At 51.1% G+C, this 25935-nt stretch overlaps 11 protein-coding genes across 14 annotated transcripts; 5 read left to right on the top strand and 6 right to left on the bottom strand.

Moving 5' to 3' along the window:
* Nucleotides 1-32: 32 nt before the first annotated feature.
* On the top strand, nt 33-3145 carry H257_04462 (hypothetical protein; the record flags this gene model as incomplete). Its single annotated transcript, XM_009828983.1, has 3 exons — nt 33-522; nt 572-1377; nt 1440-3145. The coding sequence occupies 3 exons, from the start codon at nt 33-35 to the stop codon at nt 3090-3092; spliced, it is 2949 nt and encodes a 982-aa protein (XP_009827285.1). The 3' UTR covers nt 3093-3145.
* On the bottom strand, nt 1790-3784 carry H257_04461. Of its 2 annotated transcripts, XM_009828981.1 has the most exons (3): nt 3588-3784; nt 3414-3518; nt 1790-3344 (listed from the first exon to the last, which is right to left on the bottom strand). In XM_009828981.1, the coding sequence occupies exons 1-3, from the start codon at nt 3762-3764 to the stop codon at nt 3195-3197; spliced, it is 432 nt and encodes a 143-aa protein (XP_009827283.1). In that variant the 5' UTR covers nt 3765-3784; the 3' UTR covers nt 1790-3194. The 2 variants fall into 2 exon arrangements, with proteins under 2 accessions (XP_009827283.1, XP_009827284.1); XM_009828982.1 differs by having other exon boundaries at nt 1790-3518.
* A 156-nt stretch (nt 3785-3940) lies between these two features.
* H257_04460 (hypothetical protein) lies at nt 3941-5974 on the top strand. 3 transcript variants are annotated; one of them, XM_009828978.1, is made up of 10 exons: nt 3941-4059; nt 4110-4153; nt 4217-4285; nt 4340-4671; nt 4727-4868; nt 4980-5072; nt 5119-5364; nt 5424-5537; nt 5603-5662; nt 5720-5974. In XM_009828978.1, the coding sequence occupies exons 1-10, from the start codon at nt 3996-3998 to the stop codon at nt 5825-5827; spliced, it is 1272 nt and encodes a 423-aa protein (XP_009827280.1). In that variant the 5' UTR covers nt 3941-3995; the 3' UTR covers nt 5828-5974. The 3 variants fall into 3 exon arrangements, with proteins under 3 accessions (XP_009827280.1, XP_009827281.1, XP_009827282.1); XM_009828979.1 differs by having other exon boundaries at nt 5119-5537; XM_009828980.1 differs by lacking the exons at nt 3941-4059; nt 4110-4153 and having other exon boundaries at nt 4174-4285.
* A 589-nt stretch (nt 5975-6563) lies between these two features.
* On the bottom strand, nt 6564-7446 carry H257_04459 (hypothetical protein). Its single transcript, XM_009828977.1, has 2 exons — nt 7250-7446; nt 6564-7194 (listed from the first exon to the last, which is right to left on the bottom strand). Exons 1-2 carry the CDS (start codon nt 7436-7438, stop codon nt 6679-6681), a joined length of 705 nt encoding a protein of 234 aa, XP_009827279.1. The 5' UTR covers nt 7439-7446; the 3' UTR covers nt 6564-6678.
* A 625-nt stretch (nt 7447-8071) lies between these two features.
* Nucleotides 8072-9830, bottom strand: H257_04458 (hypothetical protein; the record flags this gene model as incomplete). The annotated part of the gene is made up of 4 exons (XM_009828976.1): nt 8072-8370; nt 8717-9017; nt 9297-9496; nt 9566-9830. The coding sequence occupies 4 exons, from the start codon at nt 9828-9830 to the stop codon at nt 8072-8074; spliced, it is 1065 nt and encodes a 354-aa protein (XP_009827278.1).
* Nucleotides 9831-13238: 3408 nt separating this feature from the next.
* On the top strand, nt 13239-13958 carry H257_04457 (hypothetical protein). Its single transcript, XM_009828975.1, has one exon. The coding sequence runs from the start codon at nt 13248-13250 to the stop codon at nt 13782-13784; it is 537 nt and encodes a 178-aa protein (XP_009827277.1). The 5' UTR covers nt 13239-13247; the 3' UTR covers nt 13785-13958.
* Nucleotides 13959-14313: 355 nt separating this feature from the next.
* Nucleotides 14314-14853, top strand: H257_04456 (hypothetical protein). Its single transcript, XM_009828974.1, has one exon. It carries the CDS (start codon nt 14404-14406, stop codon nt 14740-14742), a length of 339 nt encoding a protein of 112 aa, XP_009827276.1. The 5' UTR covers nt 14314-14403; the 3' UTR covers nt 14743-14853.
* Nucleotides 14854-15738: 885 nt separating this feature from the next.
* H257_04455 (hypothetical protein) lies at nt 15739-16848 on the bottom strand. The gene has a single exon (XM_009828973.1). The coding sequence runs from the start codon at nt 16736-16738 to the stop codon at nt 15785-15787; it is 954 nt and encodes a 317-aa protein (XP_009827275.1). The 5' UTR covers nt 16739-16848; the 3' UTR covers nt 15739-15784.
* Nucleotides 16849-18546: 1698 nt separating this feature from the next.
* Nucleotides 18547-21188, bottom strand: H257_04454 (hypothetical protein). Its single transcript, XM_009828972.1, has 3 exons — nt 19864-21188; nt 19618-19757; nt 18547-19035 (listed from the first exon to the last, which is right to left on the bottom strand). Exons 1-3 carry the CDS (start codon nt 21084-21086, stop codon nt 18629-18631), a joined length of 1770 nt encoding a protein of 589 aa, XP_009827274.1. The 5' UTR covers nt 21087-21188; the 3' UTR covers nt 18547-18628.
* A 129-nt stretch (nt 21189-21317) lies between these two features.
* H257_04453 (hypothetical protein) lies at nt 21318-22975 on the bottom strand (the record flags this gene model as incomplete). Its single annotated transcript, XM_009828971.1, has 8 exons — nt 21318-21726; nt 21773-21857; nt 21912-22145; nt 22222-22258; nt 22325-22517; nt 22568-22655; nt 22700-22828; nt 22879-22975. 8 exons carry the CDS (start codon nt 22973-22975, stop codon nt 21318-21320), a joined length of 1272 nt encoding a protein of 423 aa, XP_009827273.1.
* A 983-nt stretch (nt 22976-23958) lies between these two features.
* H257_04452 (hypothetical protein) lies at nt 23959-24965 on the top strand. The gene has a single exon (XM_009828970.1). The coding sequence runs from the start codon at nt 24048-24050 to the stop codon at nt 24912-24914; it is 867 nt and encodes a 288-aa protein (XP_009827272.1). The 5' UTR covers nt 23959-24047; the 3' UTR covers nt 24915-24965.
* Nucleotides 24966-25935: the final 970 nt, after the last annotated feature.

Below are 25935 nucleotides of genomic sequence, written 5' to 3'. Positions count from 1 at the left end.
TCCGCAGTGTGCACCACACAAAGCGCAGTGTGATGGAGGAGCTACACGAGTGGGGCACCCGCCTGGAGTTGCTAGATGACATCCAGGAGAAGGACATCGTCTTCAAAGACATCCTCGGCGCTATTCAAGTCCCAGGTGCCTCGGACGGTGCCAAGAGTCTGGCCGCGCAACTCGTGTCGAAGCATGTAGCCAACTTTCCGCACCACGAAGACGCAACCATTGATGCGTTGGTGTCGTTGAGTCAGCTTGGCGAAGGAAAGCAGAGCCAGTCCGTCCGAATTCACGCTATCCTAGGCCTTGTGATGTTCATGAAGGGGCAGACCATCATCTCCCTCGCGCTGCATGAGAAGCTGAGTCGGTTCGTTAACATGACGTTAGCCCGTGAAACGTCCGGGGTCCTCGTGCGTCACTTGACGTCACTTCACAAGCTCCTTGGACCCACACCCAACGTTTCAATCCCAAAGTCCACAAACCCCGTCACTGCCGCGCCGCCGTCGCCCGCTAAGGTAGACTCGAAACAAGGTACAAATGTCCTTTCCAAGTCTTGTCCATGCCTAACACATGTGGGTAGACTTCATTCCGCCGTCGCCGTTTGTATTCGTCAAGGGGTTTCAGCGCAGCTCCGACGCAGACCGTTTGCTCGCGTACTTTCAAGTCATCGACCCCTCGCTCTCCCGCGACACGGTCCATCTACACAACCTGAACCGAACGCATCAAAACGTGTTTATCGACAGTTCGTCCATCGACAAGGCGCGTGAAATCATCCAATATGCATCGACCCATCCGTTCCAAGGCCGTACCCTGACGGCGCAATTTGCGCGCGGCCCCGCCGTCACGTCGGTGGTGTTTCATGCGGCGGACTCGTACCCCACTGACTGGACCGACCTCGAAAGTATGTGGCCCGACGTGACCGCGGAGCTCCGTCGTCGGTTTCCCAAGGCGCAGTTCGTGACCACCAGCATCGGCAAAGCCACGTTTGAGTCCCTGGACACGGTCAAGACCCTCGTCACCAAGGGACTGACGGTGAGGGGGGGGCGGAAGATCTGTGTCGTGTACGACTCGGATGAGCAAACCGTCGTCGCACACGAGAAACGAACCAAGCAGCCATCCCATACAACTCTGGACAACAAGGTGCAGAAACAAGGGGAACGAGCCAAACATACCCCCTATCGCCCACCTGCGACGCCGTCCAGTGGAGCTACTGAGTCTGCCGAGGCGGCGGCAGCTTCCAACGCTGCTTGTACCGCGGCGTCTCCACTTGTCGCCACCAACGACAACGTGTCGCCTCGAACGTCCTCCTGTCAAGGGGTGCTGCTCCCGTCGCCTTCCAAATACACCGATCCTTCGCAAGAAGGTCCCCTCAAGGACCCCTCCCCGGTGCGGCGAAGCACCCCGCCACCAATTCCCCCCGCAAGGACCCCCCCCGATCGCTTGATCAGCCCCGCCTCTACAACTCTCCTCGTCGAACCAACAATCACACCACCCCCGACGTCCGGAATCAGAACGATCGGGCACGCGATGCCCCGCGGACGAACAGCCGGTCCCGCGACCGCCGACCGCTGCTCCCTCCGCCCGTCGATTCCGACAAACGGCAGCCTGTGTCACTGGGTGAAATCGCCCGCGCTGGCGGGTCGGACAGATACAACGACACGTTGCACCAACGCCGTGGTCTGCGAGAGGATGAGAGAGTTAACAGACTGGCGCCTCGCGACTTGGAGCGCCGGACATCCCGAGACCGAGGTCCTCCTGTTTCGAACCGACCGCAGACGATCGGCGAGATGGCGCGGGCGGGCGGCGGTTCGTTGTTGGATCGTCGGTCCCGATCACGAGACCGGCGTCCTCCTCCGTCGAGTCGCCCGCAGCCAACCCTCGGCGACATTGCCCGGTCCGGCGGCGGCTCGTTGTCGTGTCGACCTCGGTCCCGAGACCGAGGTCCTCCTGTTTCGAACCGACCGCAGACGATCGGCGAGATGGCGCGGGCAGGTGGCGGCTCCTTGTTGGATCGTCGGTCGCGGTCGCGGGCACGGGCACCCCGCTCCCCTCCTCCATCCGGCCGGCAGTCGCAGCCGACGATTGGCGACATTGCACGGGCTGGCGGCGGGGACGTGTCGAGTCGGTCGTGTTTTGCAGACGCCCCGCGACGACAGAGCAGCAGCAGCGCAGACAGACACAGCACACACCACTCGACAGGTTACACCGACTCCCTCAGCGCCGCGGGTCGGACGGCTCCGTACGCCTCCACCAGTGACAGACCTCGAACCCAAGACACCCGATCGGCATTGCCAAACCAAGACAGATCAGCTACGGGCGGCAGCCGCACGCTGGGGGAAATCGCCCGATCGGGGGGGGGTTCGCTGGGAACTGTGCGGTCGCGGTCCCGCGGGCGTCCGGACCATCGCGAACCGCGACGGTCGAGGTCCCGTCGGCGTCCGGACAATCCACCTCAAGCGTCCTCCGAGCCGGTGCCCGCTGGTCGCGGGAGTTCACGATGGGAAGCCAAGGAAAGGAATACGCCCAGCAAACCCGCCAAAGATTCGGACGAGGGGGGAAATCTCCCATCGTCGAGTGGTGGTGCTGCTGCTACCACGTCTCGAAGTACTGGGGACAATGCCCAAGTGAAGCGAAAAGAGTGTGCGTATGCACACGATCGGAACCAACGGCCCCGGCATAACGACGACAACGATGTCACAGGGCGACCTCCGGCGTCGTCGGACTTTTACACGGGCCGCCCCCATGTGGATTACAGCAGCGCTGTCACAAGTCGAGACGACTCATTCCGACGTGCGGATCGGCTTGACCAAGGCAGCAAGTCGTCCCCGGCAAGATCCAGACACCAGCTGTCGTCGTCGAATGACCGAGAAGCTCCCGCGGAGAGATTAGCGGCATCTGCCGACCGATCGACGCCGGAACGACCCGTCATGGCACGAACGATTGAGATGCTGCAGGACAAGAAGGACGGCGGCGGCGACGGCGGCCATTACACGCCCGACTCGGACACGGGGTCGTTGCAGTTGCGCGACATTCTAAACCCCGCGCGGCATTCCCAGTATGAAGTCGACGAATGCGAAGTCGATTACAGCGACGACGACTAAGCCAAAGAAGTACCTATGTAAATATGACATGTGTTCAACGTGTGGATGGCCGAGTTCAAAGCTTTTGGCATGGAACGCGGTGGTGGAGAGGACGATGCTTGCTTAGGACATCCCGGGCATCGGCACTGGCCGCGCATTCTTGCGCCCGGTGATCTTTTGCATCAACTTGGACTTTTTCAACTTGGGCTGACGCCCCGACCCCGCTGGGATGCGTCCGCGCGGGTATGGTCGATCGTCCGATGTCATTTGCGTCTATGGACGAAGTGTGTGTGATGGAGAAGTCGAAGGAAGGGTGTGTGCTGATGGGGAAGATACACGTACGAAAGAGCGTTTGGGTTTGTCGGGATGGCGACGGGAGGACGACCCAGACGAGTGTGCACGTGTGGGGGTTGTGGCAGCGTCGTCGTCGTCGTCGTCCCCACTTGACTACCACAAAGAGCGTAATGAGTGGCGAGGAATATGCATAGAACGGAGAAGGGAGTTTGGGTGAGTCACCTCATCGCCGGACGCGCCGCCGTTCTCCTTGGTCTCCAAGCGAACGGCTTCATACTCGGCGACAAGCTTGGCCGTCTTGTTTGGATCATCTGAATGCAGAAGTTGGAAGATGTCCACGTAGGACATGCGCGTGGGTGCCGGCGGCGGCTTTACTTCGTCGGCCATGATCACTTCCATGAGTGCAGTAAGTATTACAGCTTCAATTCGGTTAATAATAGGAATTGTTGACCCTAATTCGGACTTTGCCTATTTCTATGTGACGTTTTATATAAACATGTCCTTTTTAATACAAATACAAAGAGAATTATTAAATTTGTATTAAAATTAGATCCAGGCACGTTAGTTTTGAATATTGTTCACCTCTGCAACAACACACGAAGGAGCGGCCAGCAACCAGGACACCCGACGATGCCGCTCACTATGAATGATGTGAATGGCGCTGTGAAGAAGCGAGTGTCTTACTTCTATGATTGTATGCATGATGGTGCCTTCTTGATGACACTCCTGACATGTTGTGCGTAGCGGAGATTGGCAACTACCATTATGGCCCCAACCATCCCATGAAGGCATGGATTCCTCATGTCATCGCGTTGTCACATGCATTTGTTCACTGTTGCTTGATTGTGTAGCCTCATCGCGTTCGCATGACGCACAACTTGGTGACGAACTACGGCTTGACCAAGCACATGCAAATCTACGTACGTCCAATGTTCGTACACGGATACCCCATTGAGAGCACAAGTACTGTATAGCGCCCCAAGTTGCTTGGATGGGAAGAGTTGACTCGATTCCACTCGGACGACTACATTCATTTCCTGCGATTAATCTCCCCGGACAACATGCATCACTACCTGCGTCAACTGCAGCGCTTCAACGTGGGCGAGGACTGTCCCGTGTTCGACGGTCTGTACGAATTCTGCCAGCTGTACGCAAGTGCCTCCATCGGCGGCGCTGCGCGCTTAAACGACAACAGCGCCGACATCGTCATCAACTGGTCGGGCGGGCTGCATCATGCCAAGCGGTCCGAAGCGTCTGGCTTTTGCTATGTGAACGACTGTGTGTTGGGCATTTTGGAGCTTCTCAAGTACGTTTGAACGAGCGAAATGGGGACATTGATGGGGAATATTCCCCATGATTAGGGAACACCAGCGTGTGCTGTACATTGACATTGACATCCACCATGGCGACGGCGTCGAAGAGGCTTTTTACACGACCAACCGCGTCATGACAGTATCGTTCCACAAGTACGGGGAATTTTTCCCCGGCACGGGCGATGTCAAGGTAGGTAATAGTATCATCGAAATTAATATACGAATGAATCCCCCCATCGATATATATATATATATATTCCAACAATAGGGAAACTATATTATATTTCTTCCCCCCTCGTAGGACATTGGGTACGGCGAAGGCAAGAACTACGCAGTGAACTTTCCTTGCCGAGACGGCATGGACGACGAAAGCTTTAGCGCGATCTTCCGATCGGTAGGTACCCCATATCCGCCCCGACATACCCAACCACGGTATTTAGGTGATGGCCAAAGTAATGGAGCACTTCGCCCCGGGCGCTATCGTCCTCCAGTGTGGCGCCGACTCGCTGTCTGGGGACCGCTTGGGCTCGTTCAACTTAAGCGTCAAGGGCCATGCCGACTGCGTGGCGTACATCCGCACGTTCAACGTTCCCATGCTCGTGGTCGGCGGAGGCGGCTACACGCTGCGCAACGTTCCGCGGGCGTGGTGCTATGAGACGTCTGTGCTGCTCGACGTCGACATTCCCGTACATTGTTTTTATGTTTCGTCCTGGGTATGTCTGGTATGAGTTGTAAACTACGGTAGGACGCGATGCCGTACAACGATTACTTTGAGTACTTTGGCCCAGAGTACCGGCTCCACATGCCCGTGAGCAACATGGAAAACCTCAACACGCCGTCGTATTTGAACGAAATCAAGGTATTATATATATATATGTCGGGGACGACGACACGTATAATATATGTCGGTGCGTCTTTTGGTAGCAATTGCTGTTTGAACAATTGCGACAACTCGACCATGCCCCCAGTGTGCCGTTTCACACGGTAGGAAGACTTTATATATATATATATACTTGGATAAATATATATATATATGGCCAGGTGCCGCCGAAAATCGTGGCCGACGAGCCGGACGAAGACATGGGCAACCCAGACGAGCACGCGGTCCACGACGCGCCGCAGCACCCCGCCGAGTACTTTGACAAGTGACGCGTGCGTCGTCATCCCTCGTGGAAGCAGCAGCAGATTGAACGGACGATCTAACGAGGAATAGTGATATTGTGCTTTCGAGTGAAATTTCATTGTGTTGTGGTTTCTCGTTGGAATTTAAATCGATTTGATTGGCTACCTCAGATGAGCTCAAAATTATTAGCCAATCAAAACCTTCTCAATGAAATTCAACCAATCAGATCGATTGTGGATCGGTTTGGTCGATTGCACCCCCTCCCCAAATTTGTATCAAATCGACAATATGTTGGTTGATAACTCTGTCGTGGATTCGTTTTTCGAAGACACGATTACAGTATTACAAACTAGGCATATATATCTGTAGGGAGACTACAAACAAGGCATATATACTAGCATCTGTAGAGCGACTACAAACAAGGCATATATATATGTAGGGCTACAAACAAGATATATACATATATATCTGTATGGCGACTACAAACAAGGCATGTACTTCGAAGTATATAATAGTATATGCTAGTACAGTATATCTGTAGGGCGAGGTTTCGAAAATAACTACATTGTGGGGTTGCCTCCTGCCAGTAATGTTATATATCTCGTGGCTGGCTCGTAAGTCGACAGAAGCAACTGCACATACCCAAGTGAGCAACTTGCAACTGTACGTACATGTGCGACGTCGTCCAGTCTCCAGGATACTCGTGAAAAAGCAAGAAATGTCATCCCATTTGCATTCAGTTGGCATGCAAGGACCACTAACTCCAGTACTATGCGGTACTAGTATTAATATTAGTATATTTTGTTCACCCATGGAGCAAACACTGGATGATTACATAGTAGTACTCGTTAATGGTGCTCTGTCGTTAGTACATTTATTATAGCTGCGGTCGGGGTAGGTCGAAGCGGTCGGTGGTTTTCGTGTAGCCGTCGCCGCCCAGCTTGCCCAAGCCCACAAACCGCGCGTCGTCCACAGGGCGCCCGTCACGAGCCACGGCGTCGCGCACGGCAAAGCGCACCACGTCCAGGTACATGACGCTGCTGTTGCCGATGGCCACCACGTCCCGCAGCGTGCACTCCATACGCACGAGGGCGGCGGCCACGCCAGGCGCGCGCACAAGTGTGCCGGGGACGCTGTCGATGCCCACGGCTTCGAACTCGCTCACGTCATGCGGATAGTTGGCACACGACACGTTCATGATGCCGACGAGGTCGTGGGTGACTAGATTCACTTGGCATTCCTTGGTCTGTCGAAGGTTGGCCAGTGTGTCCTTGTCGGCGCCGACACGAGGATTGACTTGCGTGACCGAAAGCACGGGAGGATACGTGCTCGCGACTGTGAAGAACGAGTACGGCGCTAGATTGGATACGCCCGCCGCGCTCAGTGTACTGATCTACTCGACGAATGCTACATTACGCGAAGAACATGGATGGAGCTTAGTATTATACCCAAGCGATGGGTCGCGGCACTACCGTCCCGACGAGAAGTTGGTACGCCAAGCGGCTGTCAATGTCTTTGGTGTCGTAGTGTTTAACATTGGAAGAAGTGGACATGTCTTGTGCTGTTGCTGCGGGCCTCGCGTGATTTACAGTTAATGCACGTCCACGCCACCTCGTTGCTGTCTTCACCCACAACATGACGGGCTGATCATTCGATATCTTATTGGAGATGATGGTATCCGGAAATTATCCGGAAACCCCGCATTATCATTGAATGTTGCATCCCATGTCGACGGAATAGTTTTACAGTTGTGTTTGCAAAAAAAACTACAACACCACCGACAAGGGTTGGGTGTTAACACCCAGACCAATGAAATCGCAGCAACCCTTGAGCACTGCATCGTGTGGTCGTGCGACGCACGTGTGCTTTGTACGTGGCTTGCTGCTGATCCGGCGTGGCGGCGCCGGATAGATCGCAGCCCATGGCTGACGCTTCTTCAGCCAACGGCACGAGCCTGTCCTTTGTAATCTGTTATGATTTGATGTACAAGTACTGCAACCTCGTGTGCGTGTCGCTCACGGGCCAAACGACCAGCCAACCAGTATAAATACTAGTACCAGTCGTTATGACATTCCACCTACCGGTAAACTCAACCAATCGCACCAGAACATGTGACTTCGCTGCGACATGGCTTGGTCTTGGTGGACGTGTCGACCTACATACAAAGGCACACCCGTCGCCGTCCCCACTCTGCGCGTACTACTCTCGGCACACATCGTATAACGGTATCCATTCTTATGCAAACACAAACGCTCCTCCATGGGATGCAGTCATCGATAGAGAGCACTCGCCATGGCTTGTATTTCGTCGTGGGCTGTCCGCAGCTCCTCGCGCAATTCGATCGCGGCGATAGCGCCGTCATGCAAAGCCAGTGCAATTTCTTTCCAGCTTAGATGCGCAGTAACAGTCGATTGCATCTCACGAGCCTGCTTTGCATGGATGGACAAGTGGGCATACTGAGCGGCAAGCTCCGAACATTCGCGACGTAGCGCTTCCAAGTCGCTTCCGATTCGAGCACGATGGTTCTGCTGTCTGCGAGGAGTTTGAAGATGTTTCGTCATGTGCTTCTCTACGTGTGATGGGGCGTTGTTGCAACGTGTAGAAGATCCGAAGGTCAACTGTCGCCGCCGTGGTTCTTGCTCCTGGTGTTAAGGTCAACGATGATGGACATTGCCGACGGCATTGAATATCGTGACCAATATTCAATGCTTCGATTTCAGTGCAAATTGCACCTAACTCGAAGCTCTCTCGTACTTCGCATTGCAGTTTTTGCATGTGGGCAGAATAGACGACGCTACTCAAGTATGCGCAACCAGAACTCCAAGAATCGCTTGAGCACGGAACCATTTCTGGCAACCTGCCCCGGGAATACAATGCATCTTTTTTCATATGTGGGATCTTATAGTCATTCCCACCATTGCAGAGCATGACCTTATCGAGGCACCTCTGCAAGGTAAGAAAGTTCTTGTTCACAGTGAGCGGACTGACACGAGTCCACGCCTCCTCGGTTGCCGCAGCACTCTCCTCCAAACTGATCGAATGCTTCTCAACTTGCAGCGTCTGAATGGCCCGAAAGAAACCCAGGTCGAGTACATTCAGGTCGGGTGAGTTGGGCGGTTGGAAGACGACTTGCACGTCCCACCCCTCCGCCTTGCACGCAGCAACGATGTCCACATCACTTGGAGGTATATGGGGTCGAAGGTTGTCTTGCTGAATCTTGACGGCCCTTGACTCGCCGCTTGGTCACTTTGAAGGAATCGCTGGGATCACATTGTCGATTAGCATTGCCTTGTACGTCAGCCTTGCCACGTTCAAAGTCTTCATGATAGGAGTACCAGCATCACGTCGACAACTGCGACGCTGAGAAAAGGACAGTCTCGGTGAAGTGCCACGTACCGATCTTCCCATTGAACCATTCTTGCTTGGTATCGTCACAGCGTGGTCGAGCCACAGCAGACAGGAACATGACCTTCAGCAGATGGCGCTTGAACTTACATGTTCGCTGCTAGATCTTCTCGCCAGGGGCACCAATGACCTTCCTTTCCTTTGCAGTCTTGTCATGAAGAACCACTTCTCGTCCACATGGACCGTGTCGTACATGGCGTCGATGAACTTCTCGCCGTTGATGTCGCGAACTTGATCGAGGGCCCAGTTGAGGCGGCACACTTTGTTGAAATCGGTCAGCGATGCCTTCACTACACTTGAGTACTTGGCAATGACGCTGCGCTTGTATTACGTGTGGGCATGCCCAACGTATGGGCTACCGCGAAAGCAGTATCGTCGGGACTGGGGAATGGTTTGGATGCGCTGCGGAAGGTCAGTGTAGACCTGCTTGCGTCGGTTCTTGCCCATCATCTGCTGCCCGACTGAATGGCTGATCGTCTTGTTGCCCGACAAGTCGACAGAGGCACGCTTCCAGATCCGTCGAACAGTCGTTGGGGTGCAGCCGAACATCTCGGCCACCGTGTCAGCTGCACGCATGCCAAGCTTGCCGCTAGGGGTACACTTGGTCAACAAGTGCTGGACCATGTTGGTGCACTCACTGTCCGTGAGGTTCTTCTTGTGCTGACCCTTGCATATCTTTTGGAATGACTGGAGTGAACGAAGTCAGCTGGGTTTGAATGCCAAACCCCGCCCAGCACTTGGCGGGAAACCAAGCCGGATAACAAGGGGTGGAGATGATCTTACCGTAGTGTGGATTCAATAATGGGTGATTATAACCAATCAAATGAGTGTGTACAACTTAAATGGTTAAAATGTATTTCGCCGAAAATGTTTCCTACAAATTCCGATCACAATACAAAAAAAGCTCAAGTTTTCAAAAAACGAACATTTATTCCTCGACAGAGGTAGTAAGTACTACGTACTAGTATTGTCAAATCGATTCGAAACTGGAGCCCTCAGCAGAATCGAATGTCTTAGGAGAATCGATTAAAGAACCGCCTGAGCCAATCAAATCACGTTATGGCAAGTTTCTGCCAATCCAAATGTTTGACCCCTCCGCATTGGGCAAATGGATTCGAATGCTATTTGGTGAAATGACTCTCAAGTCCAAATTTGGGTGAAATGCACAATACCTCCAGACGGGCCATTTCAAAAATGTTGAAGGACGGAAATAGAGCTGCCAAAACACAGACCTCATAAATATAATAAATAATTACCCCTCCACCTACTAATTGTAAGATACTTCGAAGTAATATAATAAAAAAAGTTTCTTTTATATTAATATTGCTCGTCGATACTGAAGCTAACTGTAATTTAGAATTTGTACCTTTGCCATGTTGGCGAGAGAGCAGCACTTCCGCGTGGTCAATTGCGCGGCAAAATAACTGTAAACAGCTCGATGGAGATTTCATTCCGTTCCATGTCGATGGTGCACGTACTGTCTCAATAGAAGTGACTGGGAGTCCGTACAAGACTGATTGCTCGTGAAATAGAAGGATAGTGCGCTCACATCGACCAATATCCAGATGAATTTCTACCTTCCTCTGATTTTGAGCTCAGGGAGATTCAGCGCTTGAATCTCCAAATCGATTTGAGATAGGCACAATTTGGAGATTATATTTCAAAGGGTTTAGGGCTGGTCTGGATGCCACGACATAAAATTATGCCATAAACCGTTTTGGCAAGTCTGCAATTTTTTCCAAAAGTCCCATATCCCATGAAAAATAGGAGAAAATAAGTATCTACAAAGTTTCTGGATGCGAAAAGAAGTATCTACGTATCTACAAAGTTTCTGGATGCCAGTTGAATGATAGAAAAATTATTCGAATTCCGATTGAGAGTGAAGTGCAAGATTTCAACGTGGACACAAACCTCCAAATCGGTCCATTTTTCTTATGCCCTAAAACACCCGATTCTCAAGAATGGTGTGGCATAAATAAATAAAAATTGAACTTTGGTGGCATCCAGACGCACAAAATCTCGAAAAATGGAATATTTCAACATTGGCAACTTTTCAACGGCCATTTTATGCCATTTTGCGTGGCATCCAGACCGGCCCTTATTAACTGTAAATTAAGGTGTACTGTACATTGGACTACTAGTATGTGTTTTTCAGTCAAATTTGCCTATTTTGGAGGATTGATGAAATCGCCAACTAATTGAACAAATGAGTATGATTGGCTATAAAGAATGATAGTTGCAATATGATTGGCTAAAAAGATTGATTGCAGTATTGCTGTCACAAAGATACCTCTTCAACTTCAACTTAGTTTTATATGAAATTTCGAAGGTCCGGCGATGGTTCGGTGGCTCATTCAACCAACCGCTGGAGGGAATTTTGAGTAAAACAAACAATATCTCAATGCGAAAAGTGCTGACCATAAACTCTCTAATATTAGAAGGTTTGGCCATAAAATATCAGAGGTTTAGGAAAATAACCTGCGAAAGTACATTCTTCTACCGGATACAGTAGACATTATCCGGCATTACATAGCTTATCCGGGTATGACACACTTATCCGGTCATATTTGGTACATTTCTATTGGAAGGGTCGCCAACTTTGGCCTCCCATACATTTTGTCAATTTTGCGAATTTCCGCGATTGGCTTCTATTAATATTAGTCGATTCGACTTGCGCTAAACTATCGATTTATGGAGTTATTTCACTCAAATTTCGTCATTGAAGAAAAAATGGAGCGGTTTTGGACCTCATATTTTTTACAGGCGTGCACTGTGAAGCATCGACGTGTTTCGAAGGGTGGCGCTTCGGATGTAAATGTGACAGCACGCGGGTGAACGAGCCAAACGCAATGGAGATGCAATCGACTTGTCAATGAACTTCCGTGAACATATACGTATACATGTTGCAATGGGATGTCCCATGGCTCGAGGTAATACAAAAAGTAACGTTAGTATTAATACTTCAAGTACAACGTTGTAAGTTACACATTTCATTGAGCTTACTGGGCTGAGTTTCATTTCAATCTCACTCCAAGTCGTGACTGGTTACGGGGCCGCATAGATGTTGGGCGCCAGCATTTCTCGCAACTGCAGTAACCAACCATACGTGACTGACGAGCATGCAATGTAGCCATTGAAGTGAAACACTGTTCAACTATACATAGGACGTGTCCGTATGGCCCGACGATATATTGACCGAAAACTCCCTAATATGCTGGCCTGAGATCCAGCGCTTCGATGACGTACAAGTACTACGTAATACTAGCACCAGTACTACTGTAGTACGTAGAAGTATAGTAAGCATGTACGTAGTATACTAGTACTAAGTAGAAGTAGTATTAAAACTATTAATAGTAACGTTACTACGGTAAGTACTTCTAACTGTACTCCTACACCATTGTGACGGAGCAGCGTAGCCAACGCTGTTTGCGATGCACGACCTTTGGAACTGTACCTGCGATCACATTCAAAAGGCTGCACATTCCCGACAGCGTTGATGGGGGCCATCAATTGCAAGTTTCATGACCAACAGGTGCTCATGTCGTGTGCCACGTGGCAAGTCGTGGTGATTGCCGTCGGAGTTCGCACCAATCAATCCGTTGGCACCGCTGGAAGCGATCAGAAAGGTTCATCCTCGTAGTTCGAAGTGAAGCAGTTGGCGAAGTTTCCTCAAGAAACCTCCGTGGATGGGAGACATGTCTTAGTTGATAGACAGCATATTTTTGAGAGTCATGGTGTCCTCTTGAAGCTGCTTGCGACTGTACGTACAGAACGTGTACTACGTACACTGCTACTGATGGCGGCCATAGGTAGTTACCGAACTAAACCTAACGTTAAACGTCTTTACGTGTCATGGAGAGAGAAGCAGTCCATCCAAAATTTGTCGTCTAACTCTCACAATGGCTCTGAAAACACTTGTGCCCACGTCGCCACGGTTGATTTGTACTCCATGAGATCATGAGGTTGGTCGTCGTGTCGTGCCAAAGTGGTATTACACACCTCGGGCAGATGTGCTGACATTTCTGGCGTGCGAGCAACTACATGCCGTGGAACGTGGAGCCACTTGGCGGAAATTCTTGCAAGAGCATAATACCGTACGTGGTACGTTTTCCATATTCAAATTTGCCCCACCTCGTCGTCATGAGCCTCGTGAACATTCGATCGTCCGTCGTGGACGCCAAGCGCGACGGCAACCACACCGAGTACGCCATCCGCATCCAGACCCACGACGACGACATCGTCGTGTACCGCCGGTACTCGGCCTTCGTCCAGCTGCAAAAGTACGTACACCGCCACCTCTTCGAAGGCCAATGCTGCGGTGGCAAGTGCCTCCTGGAATCGTTCCTCACCAACGTGTTTGAAACCGAGTTCCCGAACGCCAACTTCTTGACGAAAAACTCGGCCAAAGTCGTGCAAGAGCGCGTGTATTTTTTGACCGACTTCCTGCAGCTCCTGCAGGACGCGTTAGCCAAATGCCCGCCGCGCATCATTCAGCGCTGCGAAGGCGAAGGATGCAAAGTGTCCAAGTTGCTCAAGAGCTTTTTGGGAATTGTCTCGCCCAACCCAGCCCACGTCTAGTAAACGCGACTCGACTGACTTTCGTAGCCCCAGGTGTGGGAGCCCGGGATTCAACGAGACTTGACAACCGCCATCCACAAACAAATCCATGTCCCAAGGACATATGGACGTGGTGGATTATCTGTACGCTGTGGCCGTCGTCTTATTTAATAGCAACACACATCCTAACGTCCATGCTTACTTCATAAGTGTCGATTGTCCTACCGGTAATGGGCATTCGGTGGTGCATCACCTTGGCCAGCCCAAGGTGATGGATGGCTTGGTCAGCTGGCTCCATTGTAAAACCAGGTTGCAGTCAGTTGTTTTCAGCTACGTTCGGAGTAGTAATTGGAGCCAGCGATGAAAACTGCAGTCGTAGCCGTTGAAAGTACTGTGAGTCATTGGAAAGTATTCAGAACGGAAATTCTCACGGGTGATGTAAAGAGACCTGTAATCTTGTTACTTACTGTACTTGTGCCCTCAATTGATGGGATTCGAACTGTACTGTACACTACTCCCACAAAACTCATGTCACTACTGTACGGTACACTGTACTTGTACTACAGTAATAGTAACGTTATGAGTACTAAATCACGCCAACCTGTGGCTGTCCTCCCCTTCCCACGTGGACGGCCTGGCAATGTCGAGAAAGCTTTTGATCAACTTTGTGACTTTGCAGCCATGGGCTTCACTCAGCCGCCGCGGCCGCCCAGGACATTTCAACAGGGCGTCGTGCATTCGCTGTAGGAAAAAGTGCAATTTCGCTATTCGGTGCTGCACCAGCTTTTCCGTGTTAATGACGCGAAACGAGTCGAGTTCGATTTCGTCAAACACACTTCTCAAGACGGAGTCGAGGTGGCATGTCCTTTGGTGGCAGCACGGGCCCGTGGTCAAGAGGCGAAGGGCGATTTTCTTGAGCTGGGCAAAGGCGGAGTACCGCCGGTGCACGCGGGTCTCGTGGGGGCCTGCGCACACTTGAATAGCGTACACGATGTGTGACCCGTCCCGAAAGGCCCCCAACACACACGTCTGGATGTCAAAGAGGGAGGTCATGGGGGACAATTGAACAATAGTTAATGCAGGATTGTCGGTGCAAAAACTGAAGCAAGGGGCTAAGGATATATATATATTTTCTATCCAACGCAACAACGCTCCAGGGTGGGCTTCTGGACGACAGGCCAACGCTCAACTCGAGGGTTTGACGACGTCTCGTCGGACCATAATTGTGCTTGGGTGTTGGGAAGAACTACAGTAACGTTAGTATGAAGGTTCCAACGAGCGGTTCGTGAGATCCCGCCAGAATAATGTGTGTTTGTTCTCCGACTGCGCCAAGAAAAGGTGAGGAGTCGCGCCTTTCGTTCACAGCATCAACTAACGTTGGGTTATGGAAAACGCAGCTTACCACGTAGCGTTAGATAGGTTTGTGGTTTCAAGCGTCCAAGCACTCCAGATCGCTCAATAACGTCTCTATTGACGAGCAGCAACGCGTTCAAGTGAACTTTATAAAGGCAACGTTATAACTTTACAAGTCAAATGGACGCCACCATGATCAGTCGTGCAATATATCCTCATCACACAACAACAGAAGGCAAGCTGTGCTGCTTCAAATCTGACATACTACGTATGTAGTACAACTGTTATTAACGGTTCATATCTGCGATGTCAGCTTCAGCGCCGTTATACAGGGCTCAATTGGGGGTCGACAATTTCGAGAAAACCACAACGTCTTGGTATATAACTCCTTGTTGGTAGGACACGATTGGATCAACCAGGTCGAAGTCAATATACATGTAGCAAGCGACGCGGGGAAAAGTGGGGGGCATGCTGGAATACGAGGCAAAGCGGTGGTCATGAGCAGTGAGGTGAGTGCCTCGGATTATGGGACCGATTTCGTTCCGCAACTTCGTCGAAAACAGTGGAAAACCCAAAGACTGTCGGGGAAATACACACCGATCCTGCTACCAAAGGCGGGAAATACTTTACAACGTTCACGTTACTCAGAATATATCCGTTGCATTGGCCTACTCTTCATGAGGCACGGCAAGGTAGGCACTTGTAGGGTTCACGTGATAGGGCTTGGCAAACGCACAGTAGAGCAGCGCCACCAAAGCCATGATTGCACACGCCAATCCAATTCCAGTCCCGACTGCCGTCTCCACCTTCGGCGGCGCCATTTGTTCCTCCATGGCAGTGTTCGAGTCTCGATTGGGTTCCGGTGTTGGATAGTAGCGCGGAGGCGCGATCGCATGAGGAGGAATATCATGATGTGGACCGTGTCCTGGGCAATAATGCATGCGTCGGCACAGGGCCATAGTCGTCGACCCATTCTTCAGTCCCGCCAGAATCGCGGGCACGTGGTGCGTCAATCCCCGACAGCCATCGCGATGCGGGCGACCTCTCTCGCACACGATTTGCGTGCCAATTTGTACGGCTTTCACGGGAAGGTCCCGATGGCGTCGGGTGGCGTTCACATAGTGCACAACCACCCAGCACTGCATGCACTTGGGGTGGTACCCTCCAAGCATGGCATCACTGGGCTCGATGGTTGGCTGCAGGCGAGCAGGAACGTCATGCTTACGACACATGGGCAATTGATAGTGGCAAATCTTCCCCACGCTGTCCCCTCTCTGGAGCGACTCCTTGATAGCCATGGTATTGTCCGTGAGGTTGTGGCACGCCGGAGACGATTTGTTCCGGGCCAGCCACTTGCACGTCAAGTCGACCCCCCCGATCAGCGTGGGGCACGACACTGGCAGGCGGCGCACCTGGTCAATGTACGTGGCCGTACTTCGGCAAAGCATGCACGATAGCCACGCGGCGTCGTCCACCGGGGGGTGGAAGTCGGGGGGCAGCACGGCAGCGTGCGCGGCGTTCCAGTTGACGACGTCGTCCACGGAGGGGAACATTGCCTCGGAGGCTGCCCACGCCATGCCGACCCCTTGGAGCAACAGCACTACCCAACCCACCATCAGCATGCTGAAAACGAAAATCGGAATCTGCCGATGATGTTCATGTTTGGAGAGATTGGGACGAGGCCCGTCCTGTCGCACGAGAGAATCGGCGCCCCTCAACGGCGTTATCCAACCCTATCCACATCGTACTGTAAACTATTCGTTCAGTAATATTGGATACATTTCACCTAAATTTGGGCTTGTGTGAGTCATTTCCCAAGCAGCATTTGAATCCGTTTGATACTGTAAGCTTGTACAAACTATACTTTACAAAGATTAGTACATACTAGTATACCAGTATGGTTTTGCCCAATGCGGAGGGGGAGAGGTTCTTTAATTCATTCTATTATTGTGTGTTCTACTCCAAATTTCTATGGGCGGTTCTTAAATCGCCCCGATCCGAATGTCCGCGAAATGACCCCAATGACAAAAAGTGGGATTCCTCTCACAAAACAATCGATAATAATCACCCCTATTATGACGCAGTTTCCTGAGCTGAGTCAATGGACGACGATCCAATCTTGCAGCATAAACAACTGAGCGCGTAGGCCTCGTATGCGAGTCTCTTCGCATCCCCAACACACATGCACACCTATGTACAGTACACACAAACTTCTCAAGTACATCAACTGGACGCCCGCGCTACCGCAATGTGCGACTACACTTCGTCGTACTGCCCAGGCAGTTGTGGAAAACTGAGTTGGATGTCCATTTTCTGCCCAAATCTTCGAAATTCTAACCAATGAAATCATCGCGGCTATTTGTTGGCGATTTTCACAATGGCTCACAATTGGCAAGTTTAACCGGAAAGCACAATACGACATTCGAATTGACAATACTCCAGTTCTATTAATACAGTAGTATTGTGGTTCGATACGAATTTCCAGACTTCATCGAATCGAATCTCGCCGCCGAGTCGAATCACGAATCGACGCTATTGGCTAATCCATTTTTGAGTGGATTTGATTGGCTTTTGCAGAAAGGACAAGTAAATTCACCCAATCAGAACTCCGGCGTGATTATTCATTATTGCTTTGACAAACCAGGCGAATTTTGGAAGTTTATAGCGAATTCATAATACTACTCTGCTCTAATAGTTATTAATAATATTAATACTTGTAATAAAACTGAGTTTTCTGAAGCATACTGTATTAACGTTGTCGGAAATGGTTGCATTTAGATATCTTTCATCGACGAGTATAGGAGCCGCTCGTATAGCTCAGGTGTAAACGTCATCTACTAGTATGTAACGTGACCCACCAGTGATGTGCCGATTTATTCGTTTTTCTGTCGTGAATTCCTCGTCAAGTATTTATCCTATAGCGACGTGGTGCACGTAACCTGAAAGAGTTCGTCAAGAACTGTCACATACTAGTACAGTATACTACGTAGTATAGCAAAAGCACCTTGCTAAGAAGATATTCCCCGAAGGATATTCAGGGAAATTATATTGGAAAATTCGTGTGGATTCTAGGTGTGCAAAATCACTCTACTGAATGGACTTTGGATAGGAGTGCCTGAACGGCTGCTCTCATGGTGTCATCGGTGAACGGCATTATTGGAGGCGGCATTTGATTGTCAATTCAAACTCGAAAACCTTTTAAATATAATAATATTTTCCACCATAATGTTTTACAAGATTGTGGGAGAGGTTCTGTGTTGTCCAATAATACAGCTCGAACGATTTAATTGGATGAAATAAATCGGCACATCACTGGTATATTCGGCACATTGACGTTAATAGTACGTTTCGTTGAACTTTATAATGCAGTCTACAGCCGTAAGCCTTACTACTAGTACGATTCATCGGCCAAGTAGTACAGTAGTACGGGCTAAACGTTGTGTTGTGGTTTGGTTCATATACTAATAGTATATCTATACTTCCAAGTATACTACTCGCATATATTGTTGTTGTTACGCGTCCATTGCAAGACAAGCAGGTCCGTCCCACATCTCTTGAAACTCGTCGGGTCCTTTCGACCACGCCAAGTAGACCACGGCACCGACCATCGTCGGCACGATGTACATGAGCGCCGGCTGGCCCGCCACGAAGTTCTGCAGCACGATCGCCATCACGTTGGCGCCCAGCAGCCCCACGGCGTACGCGACGCACGCCCACACAAAGTAGCCTTTGGTCAGGGGGCGGGCGTGGCAGTAGTCGACGCGCAGGGCGAAGGACGCGAGAAGTGCCGGGAGGACGATGTCCCCGAGCCCGAGCAGCGAGTTGCCACCGTAGTTGGACAGCACCAGCGGAATCGTGAGCACGAGGGGAATGGTGTCGTGACCGCAGGCCGCAGACTCGGGGTGGCGTAGGCAGAACGCTGCATCACAGCCATCGCATTAAAGGGACAAACAACATGGGAGACCAGACAAACATGTATATATATATAAACATATGTTACCAATCATCCGAGTGTCGAAAAATATTTCATCACTCGGATCAACCCATCCAAAACTTGGTGTGCTGCGTTGAAGATTCATTCACCAGGGCATAAACAAATGTCGACACAAGATGTAGCCAATCAGAGTGTCGAAAACCAAGCCGTTCAACCAATCAAAACGCTGGTGTTACCTGTCTGTCCATGTTTTCAAAAACGAAAAAGATAAAAATGAAATAGTATTGTGAATTCGCTATAAACTTGCAAAATTCGCCTGGTTCGTCGAATCAATATTGAATCACGTCGGAGTTCTGATTGGTTGAATATACTTGTCCTTTCGCCAATCAAATCCACTCAAAATTGGATATTAGCCAATAGCGTCGATTCGTGATTCAGCGGCGAGATATTCGATTCGACGAAGTCTAGAAATTCGTATCGATTCCACAATACATTGGTTCTTCGATTCTATAAATATATACCAGTATATATATATATATATATCCCACATATCTACAACGTACATACCGTTCAAATCGAGCGACACTTTGCCGCCTCGGGACGCGACTTCGACCATCACGTTCGACCCAAACACAAGGGGGGAAAAATAGACGAAAAATACATCGTACGCAAACGCAACGCCAAGGAGTACGGTTGCCACCTTGAGACTAGTACCACAAGCAAACAATATCAATCATCTATATCTACACTTGTATATAGTGGGCTACTACTAGAAGATGATTGAACGGTATCGCATATATATATATATCGCACCTTTGAATGTGAATCGAGTCGACAAACACAACGCAGAGGCAAATGCCGAGAAAGTTTTGCAATATCCACACGAACGGGTGATGCCGCTCGAGAAACCACCACACAACGAGCGCCAGCGATGGCCATACGCTCCAGAACGCCGGCCAGTTGCACCCGACGCCTTGGTGAAGGGGCAGGACGTGGGTGAGCAGCGGGTACGTGAGCAGGTGGGTGAGGCATACCCACGCCGCGAGCGCAAATAGGCACTGGACAAACAGGATCACGTGGACGTAGTACATGAGCAGCAGCATGCACGAGCCCATGACGAGGAAGAGAAGCGCGTGCTGCAGGGTCATGTTGAGCGGCTCTTCGTGCGCGTCGCGGATCGGCGAGTACGTGTGGTGGAGTAGGACGGACGGCGGCAGGTCAGGGGCGGACGACGCATGCACGTGCGCGGCAAAGAGGCGCTCCTTGGCCGCTGAATAGTAGGCAGAGAACACGACGATGGAGACCCCGAGTGCCCAAATGAGCAGCATGCTCCAGTTCCACGGACTTTCATCCTGGGGCAGCGACACGGTCACGAACGTCGCGTTCGGGTGTTCGACAAAGAAGTTCTCGACCGTCGCTCCGTCCAGCACGGTCAGGTAGACGCTGGGAATGGTCACGGAGGACGACATACCGGGCGCCGTCGAGCCGTTCATGGCGATGAGGATGTTGCGCACGCAGCAGCGCTCTTGATGCAGCGGCGCGAACACACAAGTTGAACTGGCGCAATTGGCGCTTTCTTCGCAAAAGTCACCGGCCCCGAGGGTGCAGTCCACTTGGTTGGGCTGCTTCAAGGCGGCAGAGGGAGTGTCTCGGACAAGCACGAGCGCGGCACCGGCGGCTTGCGCATGAAGCACCTTGGTTTCAAACGAGCAATCGCCGCGATCGACGAGCACCGCCTGGTCTTGCACGGACGACACAAGTGGTGCACACGCATCGAGCGGGTTTGCCAACGCAAAGGACAGGTACGACGTGGACGTGACCGCGGCGGGAAGAGGTGGACCGAACAGTGACGGAGACACATACATGCTCGTGGACACCTTGTTGTCCAGCGACGTGAGTTCCAGCACCGCCAAGGAGATGTTTGGGAGCGGCACGGTCGCATGACTGGCAAGCGTGTTGATGCTCTCTGCGGCAGACAAGTTCTTGCATGCCACAAGACCAATGGCCGGCGCCAGGAAACACACTCGAAGCCGCATCCTCACAGCCGCCAAGGAGGGTGGTATGATTCAACTCCATTGGATTTCCGGATAAAATCTCGAATCTATCGAATTAGTGCCATCATTAGTGCATGTCGTTTGGGAATTAAATCGATGCCTTTGTGACATTCACTCCGGTTTAGCCTACAGAACCTATTGAGTGGTAGAACCGAAAAAGGTAGTAAATCGATGGGAATTCACGTATCCGTTGAAGATTTGCTTTTGGACGGGTTAGTGTGCTAGTCGAGCGGCGCCGACTGCCACCGCCACGTCAGGGTCAATATGACTGTTGGGCTCCCGTCCAAACATCTGTGCTAGCTGGGCTTGAATCCAAGGAATGCGCGAGGACCCGCCGACCAGCACCACTTCGTCGATGTCGTCGGTGGTCATCATGTTGCCTTCGAGCACTTCCTTCACGGGTGCCATGGTTCGCTGGAGGGTGGGGAGGCATAGTGCTTCCCATTCTGATCGCGTCATGCGCAGCCGCAGGACGTCGCCCACCGCAACGGACCCCACGGCCTCCTGGACCACACACGACGCTTCGCCCTCCACGTCAAAGCTCAGCTGTCGCTTCAATTGCTCGGCGACGCCGCGGATGCCCGCGGCAGTGCACGGAAACACATTTGGCTCGTCCGACGTCCTACCGCTCCTCCATTAATCTCTGAGACCCTTCCGGCGCTACGTACTGGAGGTCAGGAAGGCTATGTCCCCCTACAAGTTGCTCGAACTGGTGCTTCAAGTGACCACTCAATTGATCGTCCAAGTCTTCGCCTATCACAGTACCACTTCTGTTGTATATTCTTGGCTGCCAAACTATATATGTACCCCCCAAGTGATTGTCTCCTGCAGTGTCCATGACTTGGAACGATCCTTTCTGCAGGTACAGCAGCGACACGTCAAGAGTCCCCCCGCCAAAGTCAAACACGAGCACGTTGTGGACGTTGGGCTTGGTGTGCAGGCCGTACGCCAGCGCCGCGGCCGTGGGCTCAACCAGCACGTTGCGCACTTTGAGCCCGGCGCGTTCGAATGCAGCCACTGTGGCCTTGCGCTGATTCGCATCTACATTGCATGTCGTAAAGCTAGATAGAATGTATATCGGCCAGGCGACCAAGCACAGATATACATACAACCGTACCAAAGCCAGCTGGAATGGCAATCACAGCACCGTAGATCTACCATCATCGAATGGCATCAACAACATTGTCAAGTGTGGTGTAATATATACCTATTGCACGTACCTGGTCGTGGCCAAGGTAGGCCATGGCCGTTTCCTTGAGCGTCTTCACGACGAAGTACCCAATGTCCACAGGCGACACGCAGGACGGATGGCCAGGAACGCTCAGCCCAAAGCACACGTGGTGATCGCCAGTGGTGTTGCCGAGGAGCGGAAAGTCGTACAAGCTAGCGTCCGCCTCAATCGTCGCGTCAAATCTACCAAACAGATTAGAGATGGATGCGCACGGGGGGTATATACAACGTACTTGCGACCGATGAAGCGCTTCGCATTGGAGATCGTGTGTTTCGGGTCCACGCGGCGATGGTGGCGCGCGTCGCGGCCAACGAGGACTCCTGCATCGCGGTGAAGATGGGAGCGTACACGAGGAAGCACGTACCCCCATGAGGTTTGAATGCGACGATAGAAGGCAGGAGAAGGTTGCCGTTGGCGTCGGGCATCACGGTCACGTTGCCATGGCGGTTGACCGCCACGACGGAGTACGTTGTGCCGAGGTCGATGCCAACCACTACATCGAGCATGAGGACACCCATGCCATGGAGCTAGAACAATACGTACGATGTTCCTTGCCATAGTGACCTGAACGTGCCAAGAGGACGGCGACAGCACAGAACGCCGCCGACAGGAAGAAGAAGACCGTTCCGGCGTTCACCATCACGCGTTACGTGTCGAAATTTCCGAACCGATTTGCACGACGTGGCACAAGTTTTGACAATTTTCAGCAATGGACCGAGAAATTGGCAAAAATGCAAAATCGAAAAAATACTGAATAATATTTACAGATTATTTACAGTAAGATTGAACAACGGCGACTAATTTGATCGGGAAATTCCACACCATGTGACAATCTTAGGTTGCATCAACTACTACGTAGTACAGTAGCTAAGTAAACATACCGGTGCACGGAAAATAATCGTGGCAATTGTCAATTGTTTTGATAACAAACTACTATTAATAGTACTTACAGTAATGTACATATTCCATGCATGGTCATGGACGCGTTTACTCGAAGTGACGGGAAATTTGCCAACACAAGTTTCCTAGTCGATCTCACTTGCACATCAGTACTTTACACTGGTTAGATAATTCTTTGACAAATTCCCAAACAGCAGGTACCCCCGGTACATATTTGACAAGTCCAAAACCAATGTACAACATTATAACTCCCCTACCTTTACAGCAATAGGGGAATTTCGACCAAACTTTTAACAGCCAATCAGGACGCGTGAATTGAGGATTTCTTGCATAAATGAGTATAGTGGTGTCTCTACAGTACAACGCATGTCAGCTATGTAGGTGTGAAGGCGTCACTGTGGTTAGCGATAGCTAACCACAGTAATGCACATCACCCCGAGAATGACATTAATAACGTTAGTTCGAAGTATGCGTGCGCACCGGGGTAGGACGAAGTCCCAGGTTACAAAAATCTTTTTGTATATGACGTCTTATCTAAGGAATTTCACTTCTAATTTCGGGGATTTTGATGATTTCTCCATTTTTACGCCGGCCTTTCACCACGACAGAAACGTACTACTGTAGCGCGTCGCAGGAACGATGTGGCCGACATTCCTCTCTCAGTCCACGTCAACGGTAGTACTTGAAGTACAGTACTACTTACAGTAGCTCCAAGCGTCACTATGCACGAATTCGAAATTTTGAATTTTTAAAATACCGTACTACCTTGGTTGAAGTTCTAGTAATCTATCCTAAGTGCCATCCATCTATTTATGCGTCACCCTGGTACGTGTGTCGCCTGTAAATGTCCACGGGGTCGTTGTACACAGTGTAGCTGTGGTTGTTGTTGTGTTCGATGGGGAAGTGGGCGGCATGTTGCGGCGGATTGGCCGGCTCGTAAAAGTCCATCAGGTATTGCATCGACTGCGAAAAGTTCTGTTGACCGGCGGGGGGTTCTTGCTTGGGAAACGAAGATGACGTGGGCAGGGAGTGGTGGTGGTGGTGGTGGGTGCTGGCTGGGAGTGGCATGTGCACATTGTTTCCAAACGACGCCGAGTTCTCATGCGAATACGACGATGGCGCGGACGAATGAAGTTGCGGCAGCTGCGGCGGCGCCCACAGCATCGAATGGTGGTTGTGATGATGTGACGGAACGTGCGACGTGGGGCGCAGGTGGCTCGACGACGTGGTATGATGCGGGGAGTGGTGAAAGTTGCTATTGCTATTGGCGCCGCTTGGTGGCAACAACATCACGTTCCTGCTCGACTTGCTCGGGTTGGCCATGTTGCTGCTACTGGTCGGCGGCGGCAGGTGTCTCGGGGCTGCGTGCATCCCACTTGTCGACATCGGTGGCTGCGTTGAGGTCTGGCCGAACGACCGAGTGCGAAGGCCACGATGGTGGCGGGCTAGCTTTTCTCGGTACTTTTGAGCATGGGTTTGCGTTTGTCGAATCGTGCGCGTGCGAACCATCTCGGCGATCTTCTTCCACGGACCTTGCGGAAACATCTCAGTCGCTTGGAGGAACCGCTCGTGCTCGTCCTTGGTCCACGTGCCTTTTCCCGACGTCGACCCATGGTCCAAGTCGCCGGCAAGCGGCGAGCTCGTGGTGCTGTGAGACGTCGTCATGTTGTTCAACATGATAGTTTGCTCGTCGTGTACGTCCTCGTGGTGGTTGGGTGCGGCAATTCCAAAATGAGAATGAAAGTGGCTGCCCACCAATTACCCAGCTCGCAACGTTACACTCACCCAGGTATTCGGATCAAGTTGGGACCATCTGTCTGATTAGGTTCCTCCAAATCATCGACGTTTACCGTGGTGTTTCTCACCGTAATTGACTGGTCGTCGGCCTGTAAGACCTCGCGGTTCGCAATCTCCAAGGGGCTCCACGCATGATCTGGCTAACGTTTGTGCCGGCTCGGGGTCGCTGCACGATACAAGTAGTACACCATTCAAAGGTACAGATGTCCACACTTTGTAATGACGACCAAGTGTATGCAGTGTCTGAAATCAACACCCAGGTCATGTTGTTGAATTCGCACTCTCGTCAATGATGCTGTCTGTCCCTATGCATGGGTGCGGAAAGCCACCCACCACCTTTCCAATCACGACGACCACAATAATGCATACATTAGTCGTCGAGCATACTGTACTGTTACCGATACATATTAACGAATGTTCAGTCGACTTCCTCTGACTCTGCATATACCGTTACGAAGGACAGCTTCCAAGTTGGCAGAATTCACAACTACGTAAACTTGCATATGTAAGCTTGGCTTTTGTACTGTACCATTGATACAGTACCAGCACGTGTATACCATATGCGTCCGTTTCTCATAAGCTTAGAAACTGACTCGGAATCTTGCCCAGGTCTTTCTTTTGCCCCGTTTCACTGTGAGTTGCATGCAACCACCATGATTTTGTTCACGTTCAGGGCCATTTGCATGTCAAACGTACGGGTAGAACGACCAAGGTTCGTGTTGGACGGGATCAACGACCGAGATTGGGTCTGCTTGGTCAAGATAATTAACTTATCAAATGAACAGAAAAACAACAGGTTCAGATGACAAACAGTGATCGATGGGTGAGATGTTGGAACGTACGTCCAAAGGAGGTCTAATAATTGTTCCCTACTACTATTTACAATGCCGTTTTCTGTCCAAC

This window comes from Aphanomyces astaci, assembly GCF_000520075.1.
Source record: "Aphanomyces astaci strain APO3 unplaced genomic scaffold supercont1.7, whole genome shotgun sequence".
Lineage (NCBI taxonomy): Eukaryota > Oomycota > Saprolegniomycetes > Saprolegniales > Verrucalvaceae > Aphanomyces > Aphanomyces astaci.
This window is presented reverse-complemented; position numbering and strand designations above follow the sequence as displayed.